A 12,150-nucleotide genomic window follows, 5' to 3' on the forward strand; every position below is an offset into this window, starting at 1 on the left:
AAAGCACAGAGAACTCTATCCAGTATTCTCTGATAATGTATGTGGGAGAAGATTCTGAGAGTGGATATGTGTATATGTATGACTGCGTCACTTTGTTGTACAGCAGAAGTTATTACAACCTTGTAAATCAACTATACTTCTATAAAACTTTTTTAAAAAGAGAGTAAATACCAATAAAAGCTGTTTTGCTAATCGCTTAAACCACAACAAATCAGTACAGAAAATGCCCTATACAAAACACAATAGAGTTTGGAGTTCCCGTCGTGGTGCAGCGATTAACGAATCCGACTTGGAGCCATGAGGTTGCGGGTTCGGTCCCTGCCCTTGCTCAGTGGGTTAACGATCCGGCGTTGCCATGAGCTGTGGTGTAGGTCACAGACACGGCTCGGATCCCGCGTTGCTGTGGCTCTGGCGTAGGCGGGTGGCTACAGCTCTGATTCGACCCCTAGCCTGGGAACCTCCATATGCTGCAGGAAGCGGCCCTAGAAAAGACAAAAAGACAAAAAACAAACAAAAAACACAATAGAGTTTCAAAGATTGAGGTGTTAATTTGGCTTACTAATTTTTGAGAAACTTTCCAAATACGCATTTATGATAAATGCTTAAATATGATCATAAGTACTTAAGACACATTTACGATAAGTACTTAGTTTTGCATAGTAAACTTCTATCAGGCTTTCAAACAGTAAGAAACTTCAGATTACTAAACTTTTTCTTTGGTCTGTGGAAAGGAATGAAATAAGATATGGTAACTAAGGAAACTCTTCTAAAAACACCTTTTGAGATACCTTGTAGAATCAACATCACCTTTTTTTTTTTTTTTTTTTTTTTGGTTTTTAGGACCATGCCCTCGAGCATGTGGAAGTTTCCAGGCTGGGGGGGAATTGGAGCTGCAGCTGCTGGCCTACGCCACAGCCATAGCAACTCGGATGCTGCATCTGCGACCTCCACCAGAGCTCACAGCAATGCCAGATCCTTAACCCACTGAGCGAGGCCAGGGATTGAACCCACATCCTCATGGATACTAGTCGGGTTCGTTACCACTGAGTTACAACAGCAACTCCTGACATCACCTGCTATGTTATGCATATCTTGGTGCCCAAATCATCAAAGCAGTATTAAGCACAGCATGACCTTGTTTTGAAGTGTATTGTAGTCTACTATAATTCTATGGATAGAATTTGTTTATAATTCATGTATGAGCATCATGGTAATGAGAGCGAACACTTTTGAGCACCTACTGTGTATCAGACAGGCTGTTGTATATCAACTCCTTTAATCCTCACAGCAATCCTATTGGGTAAGTACTGTTGTTACCCCATTTGCAGATGACAGAGGGATTAAGTCATTTGCCTGAGGTCATACAACCGGGAAGAGGTGAAGCTGTGAAAAGACAGCCTGACCCTAGAGTCTGTACCTGTTAGGTAACTAAGTAGTTAATCACAGTAGCTCTCAGGTGACTAGCCTATTCAATGAATAGGAGATCCTACTCCTCAAGTCCTTTGGAGGGGGTTTTAATGTACTGCTTGTTTACAAATTCTTTGGATTTGTAGGCTACGTATTGGGTATCAGTAAGGCAGAGATCTATGCGGGAAATTTTTCTTTGATTTTAATGGCTTGGGTCCTTGTGACTTGTAAGAAACAACATGGTGGATCTCCTCAACCTAGAGACAGCCTCCACCAGGCTCCCCTCTCAGGCCACAAGGCATTGTCCATCTCATCCGTCTCCTCTGGGGTCCTGTGCTTCGGCCACTCTGGCCTTAAATTTCTCCCATCTCAAGACCTTTAGAGAAGGCATTCCCTCTGATGGGCAAATCCTACTCATTTTACAGGGCTTTCCTAACCCACAGGCCAGGTTTGATTCCCTTCCTATAATCTCTCACAGCATCTTGTACTTCTTTCTTGCAGTAGTGATGGAAATCGTAATTAGAAAATTGTGTGATTATTGAATTCTGCCTCCCTTGCTGGAAGCATAAGCTTCATGTGGGCAGGGACTGTTGCTCTTGTTTGTTTGCTGAATCCCCACAGCTTAGCACATAGTTGGCACTAAATATTTGTAAAGAAGAATTACCAGCCACCAGCTGAAGAGGAAATAAATACTCTAGTCTCCCTGGCGTTGAGGAGACCTGCTGAGTGTGGAAGAAGGCCTGCCTAGACAGACACAGAGAACACTGGAGCAGCTTGGCAGCAAGTTTAGCAAACCGGGGGAAAAGGAACACATCTATACAGGTTTTTTCCTTTTTTTTTAACTGATTATGAAATGGTGAGGATGAAATTATGATTCTGTGAGTAACAAAATCGAATCCAGTTTTAATATTGCTAAAATCAAAGAAATTTTAACTCCGACCACTGCCCACCAAAGTGAAATGCACTGGTTTTGGTGATATTGTGTCATTCTACCAAGTGTGCTTCTACAGTCATCAGCGTTCACTTTTTATCTTTTTTTTTTTTTTTTGGTGTGTGTGTGCAAATGTTTTATCATCTCTTCATTGATTCCTCGAAACAGTCCCTTGCAGAAAGCTGGTACCATTGCCTGGCGAGGAAGAAACGTTTCCTCTTTCAAAGACTCCAGTTTTTGGACGATAAGAATTGCTAAAGAGGAAGCAATCAACTCTATCTGCCTCCACCCAGCTCGCTGCTTCCTGGTTGTAATACGCTTTCAGATTCTCCTGTGAATTGTCTTTGACAAATAAAGCTGGATTGCCATTCATTTTTTGAGATCAAGTCTCTCAGTCTGTTCACCTGGAAGACAGCACATGGCAGTCAGGTAAACTCAATTATTTCCTCCGTAACCACAGTCTGTACCGAAGTGACATCAATACTAATCCCACATTGGGAAAATTTTCCTTCCTTCGTTTTTCACCAAGTTTGCAGCTGCCTTCACTGCCGTGAGGTCCGGGGCTTCTCTCCAGACTCCATCCGGAGGGCGCGGGTCGCGGTGAGGCGACCGTCGGCCTCCCAGCCTACGAAGAGGCGAGCCCGGTGGGCCGTTCCGGGAAACTGTCCCTGGAAGCGACAACGAGGCGGAGCTCCCTGAGGACGTGGTGAAACCAAAACAGAAATTGGTGATTCAAAAAAAAAAAAAAATCATCTGAGGAAATTGCGCCTTCCAAAGACAGGTGTTGCCTTCACAAGGCTACAGTTCTCCAATGCCTCCAACTTTGACAGAACCTTTTGAGCGGCGGGTCGCCCACGTCTTAGGATGTCTCCCCCCGCGTTCAGTCCTGGAAACTAAGGCCGCTGCCGCCACCACCCCCGCCCATCCTAAAGCGCCGTGGGCTACGCCTCCGCCACGTGCCCGCCTCCCGCAGTCAGTCCACTCTCGATTGGCTAGCGGCGCCGCCAATCCCAGGGGGGGCGGGAGCAACCCGTAGGCCGGCGCTTCCATTGGTCGTGGAGGCGGCGGCGGCCGCGCGCGCGGCCTGGGCGAGGAGGGGAAGCCGGTGGCTGCGGCGGCGGAACGGGCGGAGGCTCCCGGTTTCGTAACCGTCGCTCCACCTCGCTGACTCGCGGGCTGCTAGGCCTGGGTCGGGTCCGGCTGTACCGCACGGGGCCGCTCGGAGTGGAGGCCGCCTGGGGGCAGGCGGGCTAGTGGCTCAGGTAAGGAGGCCGCGAGCGGGCTGAGAGAGTTGGGAGGCCGCGGTGCTGCCAGCTGCTCGCGTGGGCGCGGCCCCAGCGAGAGGAGCCCCGGCCCGAGGCGGCCGGCTTGCTGGGAAGGCCCCGCGCGGCCCGCGGCGCGGGCGGCGGCCCCGCGCGGCGTCTGATGCAACCTGCCGGCAACACCCGGCGAGGCCTCTGAGCTCATCCCTGGCCCCGGCCCAGCGCCGCGGCGCCACCCGCCGACCCCCGGGCTCCCCCGGCGCCCCTGCTGCCGGCCCGGGACGGGATGCGAGCCACGCCGTGCCCCCTCCACAACCCGGCCCTATGTTTGTGCAATGTGCAGTGTGACAAGCCAGGCTCGTATTGGCCCTTGGGGATAAAGGGTGTTCCCAGAATAGCCGAAGGTAGACCTTATCTTACTGGAGTGCCTAGGTTGTTTCCTGCCCCTCCAGAACCACGCGGGGTCGGGTAGCCGAGAATCGGATTCAGAAATTAGTGGAGTAGTCAGGGAAGGCAGTTGATTTTTTAAATACGTGATTTTACGGAAATAGTATGGTTCCTTATGGAGCTGTACTTTTGAATACCCTTCGTTTGACTGTCGAACACCGGTTGGGTGAACGTGCAGCAACCACGAGTTGAATCGAGCAGGGGAGGGCAAGAAATGAAGCGCTTCGTTAGCATGCTCCGAGGGAACATGCTGAAGCTAATTGCCAGCAGAGGTGTCTGGGTAGAGAGGATGGAAGTGTTAAAGGGAAGGCTACTCTGTTCTTTCAAGTAAGTTTGTGTGTTTTTTATGCTTCAGGAGGTTTACTTGTCTGGCTTTTCTGTTATCTGAGGTTTATTTTGTCATCTGGTTTCTTAAAATGTGCTTTTAACTTTGGTGGGTTACGCAAAAATTGGTAGTTCTGTCTCCCAGCCTACACTCAATTGAATCCGTATTTGAAGAGATTATCCTTTGGACAGATAGGTTATGGGACGCTCAAAGAAATTTTTGAGATAAAATACTGGTATTTCTGCATCTAAAAGTTCTTGGTATTTAAAAGTTAAAACCTGGTCAGCTGTCACTACTTGAGTAGTATTTGGGATAAAGCTATCCTTAAAGTTGATTTTCTATTTTGGAATAACTTAGTGTAAACAGGGCTAAACCATCATAGGATTCTAGTGAGTTGGAGAATTTTTCAGTTTCTCAAGTCTTGCTTTGGGCGGGTGTAGTTGGCTGATGCAGTCATTTTAATACTTGCCTAAAACACATAGGTGGGAGCAAAACTTCATTTTTTTTTTTCCAGAATGTCCTCTAAATTCTCAAGAGCACATCATGACTGTTTATCTTGGAGAGGTGGTTTCATCCTTAGGGATTTAAACAACAGCTGCTGAGTCCTAGGTAAAGACAAATAGGACCTCATGGGGCTGAATTTGGTTCTGTGGTCTAAGATTTGCTTCACCTAATCGCAGAAATGGTAAACGCAGACACAATTCCAGGTTTATTGTGTGTTCTTGGGCACCTCTGTGGGTTCTTGTACTGGTAGGTACAATGGTGTCCTACCTTTTTGGCTTTCTAGACGTATCGGTTAAAAAAAAAAAATTGCGATTGATTCCTTAATAGATGTGTATTTATAAATGTTTCTTTGTACTATTTGTGTGTGTTGTAAACACCACCAAAAGTAGATTGAAAGATGACCAAAAAAAAAAAAAAAACCCATCCAGGTGAACATACATTCTTTTCATTCTCCAAAGGACCACTCGTGTACTCCCTGAAGGGATGTATCCTCCTTCATGGACCCCTGTTTTGGGTCATGAAGGGCCAGCAGTGGCAAATAAATAGAAATCCTGCTCAACTGGGTGTTTATCAACTTTGACTGCTTACCTGACTCCGCTTGTAGTACAGGGTTGTCAGATCCTGGCAGCACATGCCTGAGAGCTTGAGGTTATGGAAAACACAACTGGACAACGTGGAAAATAAAGGTTCTCAACTGAAATGAAGCAAAGACCAGACTGGGGACTAGAAGCGGTAGACGGAACTGTTGTTATTTTCCTGTGCACCTTTAAGAAGAACTGAGAGCCTTAGGTGGGTAGTAAGACCGGAACATCTCAGTAACACTCTTGATTTAATTATGGTTGTTTTAAGAGATTTACTGCTCAAGAGTCGCATTTTTATGTAAGACATTTATAAAAATAAGTGTTAGCCTTTGGAGCAAATAATTTCTCAAGCGCCGCCCCTGGATGCTGGGCACGTAGGGGTGCAGACAGAAGTCCTGCCTCTAGTTTAGTCTCCAGAGAGGCACACTGTAGAGAGAGCTGGTGTTGACAGAGAAACTGGGGAAACAAATTGGACAGAAGCACAAAGAAAAGAGAACATGCAAACCATTTAGGGGACTGAGAGTGGCTCAGGGTTGTTGAGGTGCCATGTGAAAGGGAGCAGGGGCTGGAGAGAGGCTTCATACCGTGGGTTTGATCCTGTACGTTGTGCCACGGAAAAATTTGCAGTAACAGGGTGTGAGGCCCTCGGGTTTGAGGGTTGGCTTGCTCTGGAGACGGTGGTCTGGGGGAGCACTGCTACAGCGGAGGAGACTGCCCCTACGAGATGCTGTCAGCCTGAGGTCATCTGTGGCATGAGGGTGGAGAGGGATGGTGCGTGTGAGATGCGTTTTGGGGGTGGAGTGGGTAGAATTGACACATACCAGTGATTGAACAGATTTGGAACAAGGGACAAACATCTGAATATTTGGAATGTAGACCTTCAGTGCAGAAATTTGAGTTAAAATTTTATTTTGAGGGGACGTGGGGAGGAATATCTGATTGTACATATATGAAAAAAAAATGACAGGAGGGTTAGGAAAATGCTTGAGAGGTTTATTTTCCCAAGTGAAACTTGAGAAAAATTTGATTTTTGTTTTACTCATTCCAAACTTCTGAGTTTTCAGTGGGTTAGTGATTTGAATGAACGTTACTTGAATTAAGAAATTTGAGGAGTTCCTGTCGTGGCGCAGTGGTTAACGAATCCGACTAGGAACCATGAGGTTGCGGGTTCGGTCCCTGCCCTTGCTCAGTGGGTTAACGATCCGGCGTTGCCGTCGTGAGCTGTGGTGTAGGTCGCAGACACGGCTCGGATCTGGCGTTGCTGTGGCTCTGGTGTAGGCCGGAGGATACAGCTCCAATTTGACCCCTAGCCTGGGAACCTCCATATGCCGCAGGAGCGGCCCAAGAAGTAGCAAAAAAGACAAAAAAAAAAAGAGAGAAATTTGAAATAGGAGTTCCCGTTTGTGGCTCAGCAGGTTACAAACCCTACTCGTATCCATGAGGATGTGGGCTTGATCCCTTGCCTCGCTCAGTGGGTTAAGGATCCGGCATTGCCGTGAACTGTGTTGTAGGTTGCAGACGCGGTTCAGATCCCATGTGGCTGTAGCTGTGGCTGTGGTATAGGCTGGCAGCAAAAAAAAAAAAAAAAAATTTGAAATAATAAAAAATCTTACCCCCTCAGTTTGTAGCAGTGACTGTCAAACTTCACTGTCATCAGAATCACTTGGAGGTCCCATTAAAACAAGATTGCTCAGGTGTTCCCATTGTGGCTCAGTGGTTAACGAATCCAACTAGGAACCATGAGGTTGCAGGTTTGGTTCCTGGCCTTGCTCAGTGGGTTAAGGATCTGGCGTTGCTGTGAGCAGTGGTGTAGGTCGCAGACATGGCTTGGATCCTTCGGTGTAGGCCGGTGGCTACAGCTCTGATTCGACCCTAGCCTGGGAACCTCCATGTGCTGCGGGAGTGGCCCTAGAAAAGGCAAAAAAAAAAGACAAAAAAAGATTGCTCAGCCCTGTTCCTAGAGTTCCAGATCCCTGAGTCTGGGGCCGCCTGAGAATTTGCATTTCTAACAAGCTGCCTGGTCCAGGGACCACACTTTGAGAACTACTGCTCTTGAATTTTCTTTATCCTGCTTCCTGCTTGAATGATTCACAGCAAGGAAACAAGGTGCCGCCCTGCTTCCTGTAGACTGAACTTTGGAATAGTATTTGTCCACGTAGCAGCCCGACTTTCATTTGGGGTTGAATATCCAGATTTGAAATAAACTTTTTTTTTTTTTTTTGGTTCCTTGTAGGTGTTCAGTAAATGTTTCTGGAAGAAACAGAAGCATAGCTAACAGTGTAAACTGTAAAATGTGTGACTTTTGGAGGCAGCTGTTTTGCTCAGGGTAAAAACAATATTACTGATCCGTTTCCAGTTAAGTCCTGAACCACTGAGCTCTTTGACCCCCTTTACTGGGTTCATTTTCCTTCGTGGTTCTCTCTTCACTCTAAGAGCTGCTTTCTTGGCTTGTCTTTGGTTGAAGAACTTCAAAAAATTTTCTTTTGGCATTCTTTTTATTATCTCTAAGTCTCCCTTTCTTAGATTTTGACCAGTTTGATGATTACTCTTTGTTTTTCAAGCCAAAGGGCTCATTTTCAAAACCTTGCCTACTGTGTTCAGCTTAGTACCTTGGCAAGGTGACTCAGACTGAGGTCAAAGCACCCTTCCCTGTTCCGGTATCTTCGAGAACCAAAATGGGAATGAACTTCACTACATTTGGAGCCTGTAACAAGAGTTTTTAGTGACTGAACTTCATGGTATGTTGTCAGAGTCAGAAGCATTTTACCATGGATGCCCCTCATGTGCAGGTACATGGGGAAGTCGAGGCCCACAGGGGGAGGGGATATGTCCAGAGTGAAACGGGGGGAGGCACAGCCAAGACAAGAATTGCCTTGGTTCCCGTCTGTACTTTTGTGGATCATTGAGATCTCTGAGTTTACTGGAGATTAGCTTAAAGACTAAATAAAAACATACTGGTATATGAAAAATAAAAAAGAAGGTGAATAAATTGAGCGTAGTTGCGATTGTTGAGACAGTCCCAGGAGAGGTATTGAGTCAAACAAGTTCTTAAAAATTGAATTAAACACTTACTTCACTTTTACTAAATAGATAAGCAGTAGAATATAGGTGGTTACTAACACTATTAGTGGTAAGTGTGTCTCACATTAATACAGAGCTCCCACTTTTTAACTGGAAGATAAAATAGGCAACATGATAAATTATCAAGGGAAGTTGTGAAATACGCATTACTGAAGATAGACTTGGAGTAGATACATCATGGTTTGCAAGGAAGCTTCTGGTGTTGCCTTAGTCCTAGAGTGAGAGCAGATGACCCACTAGCTCAGGGCTGCCTATGTGGCTTGAAAAACAACTGAAAGTAATCATCTACGTTCTTTTTAAAAGCAAAGATTTTAAAAAAGCAGACCAATAAATAGTGTTTGACTGACTAAGCTTTTCTTAAGAAGGGTGAGATGCACTCATTTGAGGCAGTTCATAATTCTGGCTGCAGGTTTTTTCCACTCATGTAGTTTTAGCAGTTTTTGTGAAAAGAGAATGGAATGGTTTTTTGGTGCTTAACTGCTTTCTCAATAGTGCTGTGCTTCTTGGTGGGTATGGGTCACTCAGCGTAATCAGTTGGTCTTGAAGTGGCTTCATGGTGATAGGATAGAAGGCTTTTGACATATCTTGAGGCAGTTGTGGTGACCTAGTTGGATTCACAGTAACCCAGATATGACTAGCTCCTGCGACCGTGGCTTCATTTCTGCAGGAATACTTCCGAACTGGCATTTCCTCCACGCTCCTCGAGCGGTGGCAGGTGGGCGCCAGCACTGCTTCTGCTCCGTCTCTGTCTAGCCTGAGTCCCAGTGCTTGCCCTTCCTTGGGTGCATCACTGGGGCTTTGGTTTCTTTCCTTGTGGTTTCAGGTTGACTGTGTTAAGATGTATTTATTAATCTTGTCAAGAGTAAAAAACACTGTTAGAAGCATGGCGGGATGGGGTCCCTCAGAGCTCCTAAATCTGTGATGCAGGAAACTAACTTAGGAATCTCTGTAACCCGCTATCATTTGAGGGCATTAGAAAAATAAAAACAAGCAAAAAGCAAAATAACCCGGAAAGATCTACTCTGGGAGAAGAGTCACGTCCTTTGATGCCGGGCTCCCTGCCTGTTCGCGTACGGAGCGTGCGGAGGTCATCCTGCGTGTTCCTGATGTGTGTTGGAGGCCGGGCGCTCAGCTCCAGCCTTCTGTTCGGAGTTGAGCCGACCGTTGAAACTTCTTTCCCGCTTTATTGCAGGTGTCTCTCCTGTCGTAATCGACCTTACCTTTTCTGCCTTTAAACCAAACAACTCACATTGCTCTCTTGCGAGTTGCCCAGCGTGGTTCGTTCCTATGTGCTCCCTAATTAGTGGTGGTCTTTGGTTTCCCTCCCATTTTTGATCACAGTCACAGAGGGGCAAGACCCTGGGGGATTCAGGTGGGTTGAATTTGGCCATACGGTGTGTGTGTGCTGAGGGACTGCTCTCAATGCAGTGCCTTTGGCTTCTGAAGGCAGTTGCCGCCGGCTTTCTCAGCATGATCCGTTAAGACTGGCCTGCTGTAAAGGTCTCATTTGATCCTGTCGTTTCAAATATTTTAATGCAGTTTATTTTTGAACTAGGTATATGTGAAGATTTCTTGGCAGTTTAGCGTGGAGACCGTTGATCTGACCGCCTGGCCTGGATGTCTGCCTGCTCTGGGCTGACGAGGGAGAGCGCCCAAATGAGCAGGGTGTCGCCGCAGACCTCTGGTGCTCCCCCGGTACTGAACGGGCTAACTGTCACTCACACGCAGGCGCATGCCAGCGGCTTACAGCAGGTTCCGCAGCTGGTACCCGCCGGCCCTGGGGGCGGAGGCAAAGCTGCGCCTCCAAGCAAGCAGAGCAAGAAGAGTTCGCCCATGGATCGCAACAGTGATGAGTACCGGCAGCGCAGAGAGAGGAACAACATGGCTGTGAAAAAGAGCCGGTTGAAAAGCAAGCAGAAAGCCCAGGATACACTGCAGAGAGTGAATCAACTCAAGGAAGAGAATGAACGGTTGGAAGCAAAAATTAAATTGCTGACTAAGGAATTAAGTGTACTGAAGGATTTGTTTCTTGAGCATGCACACAACCTTGCAGATAATGTGCAACCCAGTAGCACTGAAAACACAACGAATTCGGATAGTGCAGGACAGTAGGTCTCCCCCCTTCCAAACTTCACAGCTTGTGGCTGGAACGGAAAAGGTGTGGCGGCCGACACCACTCACATCATCAGCTGAACCTTGTCTTGTGCCATTAGAGATGCGTTGAAGGTTGTTTTCTAGGATCATCACTGAAGAGTTGATTAGCTGAAAACGTTAGCCATGTAATTTGAATATCTGGTTTTAAATTATGAGGATTTCTTTGGGGATTAAAAAAAAACATTTTTAAAGGATAGATTAAAAAAAAAAAAATTCCCTGGACCTTTATGTTCTTAATTACATCCTGACTTCCCAAGGAATGTTTCTTTTTTTAAGGTCGACAAAAGGAATGGGGAACTGGCAAGTCATGCAGTAAGTTCTTGGTTTTCATCGATATGGTAAATTGGATGGAGACAAGTTGAATGCCATCTCTGTTAATCCATTTGTGACTTTTTTCTAAATTATGTATTAAAAATGCTTAGGGCTATAGAAGCCAATCACTTTGTAATGTGGAGTGATTTTATGTATAGTATAAACCTCGTTTTAGCATCGTTGGTACTGCTTTCCCCAGCAAGTACAAGCTTTTGAATAACAATGTCAGGTTAAGTAAAGAAACCCCATTGCATTTTAAAGGCAGTATGCAGCCAGTTGGCTTAAAAACTTAAATAGCATTTAGGAAGCAAATAGGTTTATAAAAAATAAAAGCAGATCATATTAGAATTACACTTTTAGGATGCCTTTGGGTTATTGAATTGGCATTATTTTGTTAAAAAAAAAAGCCAAAACAATTCAGTGGTTTAGAGAAACTTGTGTACCAAAATCTTAGTTTCTACAGATGCTAGTAAAGTAAGCTTTTTTTTTTTTTCTAAGACAAAACCATTTGGACAGCCAGGTTAGTAAACAAAATGTCATAACAGTTATGACCACCCAAGCTGCTGATTAGGATTTTGAATATTAATTTCAGCAGGTAATTTCTCCTGTGTTCAGATATACTGTATCGGGACCGTAGTTTTTAAAAGCAAAAATTTCTTGTGAAGGATCATATGCTATTTGATCTTAATGACCTGATGATTAGAAAAACATATCAACTCCATGCCATCTCCCAAAATAATAGTTTAAGAAAACTTGAAAGTATAAAGTTTAACCTTTAATTTATTTCACTTAAACACATCTTTTTATATGGTTTTTGTGACATTTCCTTTTCTAGTTAGTGGGGCTGTTCTTTGAGACTTTTGTACCACTTTTCATTTGTATGCATATATGTCCCATAAATTATTTTAGCAAGAAAATACTGATAATATCTCAGGATACTGACATTTTTGTTGAGACTAAAAAATGGCAGTCTCTAAAGACAGGAATCTCTAGGGTCTGGCTTATATCAATGTTGTTGGTAGTTTTCATTGTCCTTGTTGACTTTTTTAAGCACAAACCTAGCTCAAATCTGTTGGTGTCTGTCTTTTTTTCTTTTTTCCTTTTTTTTTTTTTTTTGGTGAGGGTGGTGGTGGTGATAAGAGACTG

At 45.2% G+C, this 12,150-nt stretch overlaps 1 protein-coding gene across 1 annotated transcript; it reads left to right on the plus strand.

The window, feature by feature from the left end:
* The first annotated feature begins 5,259 nt into the window (after window positions 1-5,259).
* On the plus strand, window positions 5,260-11,129 carry CEBPG (CCAAT enhancer binding protein gamma). Its single transcript, XM_047791385.1, has 2 exons — window positions 5,260-5,665; window positions 10,094-11,129. Exon 2 carries the CDS (start codon window positions 10,156-10,158, stop codon window positions 10,648-10,650), a length of 495 nt encoding a protein of 164 aa, XP_047647341.1. The 5' UTR covers window positions 5,260-5,665; window positions 10,094-10,155; the 3' UTR covers window positions 10,651-11,129.
* The last annotated feature ends 1,021 nt before the right edge of the window (window positions 11,130-12,150 follow it).

This window comes from Phacochoerus africanus, chromosome 8, assembly GCF_016906955.1.
Source record: "Phacochoerus africanus isolate WHEZ1 chromosome 8, ROS_Pafr_v1, whole genome shotgun sequence".
NCBI classification, from domain to species: domain Eukaryota; kingdom Metazoa; phylum Chordata; class Mammalia; order Artiodactyla; family Suidae; genus Phacochoerus; species Phacochoerus africanus.

Bases quoted from the DNA above. Each gene is read 5' to 3' on its own strand.
- CEBPG (XM_047791385.1), top strand. From the start codon at position 10,156: ATGTCTGCCTGCTCTGGGCTGACGAGGGAGAGCGCCCAAATGAGCAGG.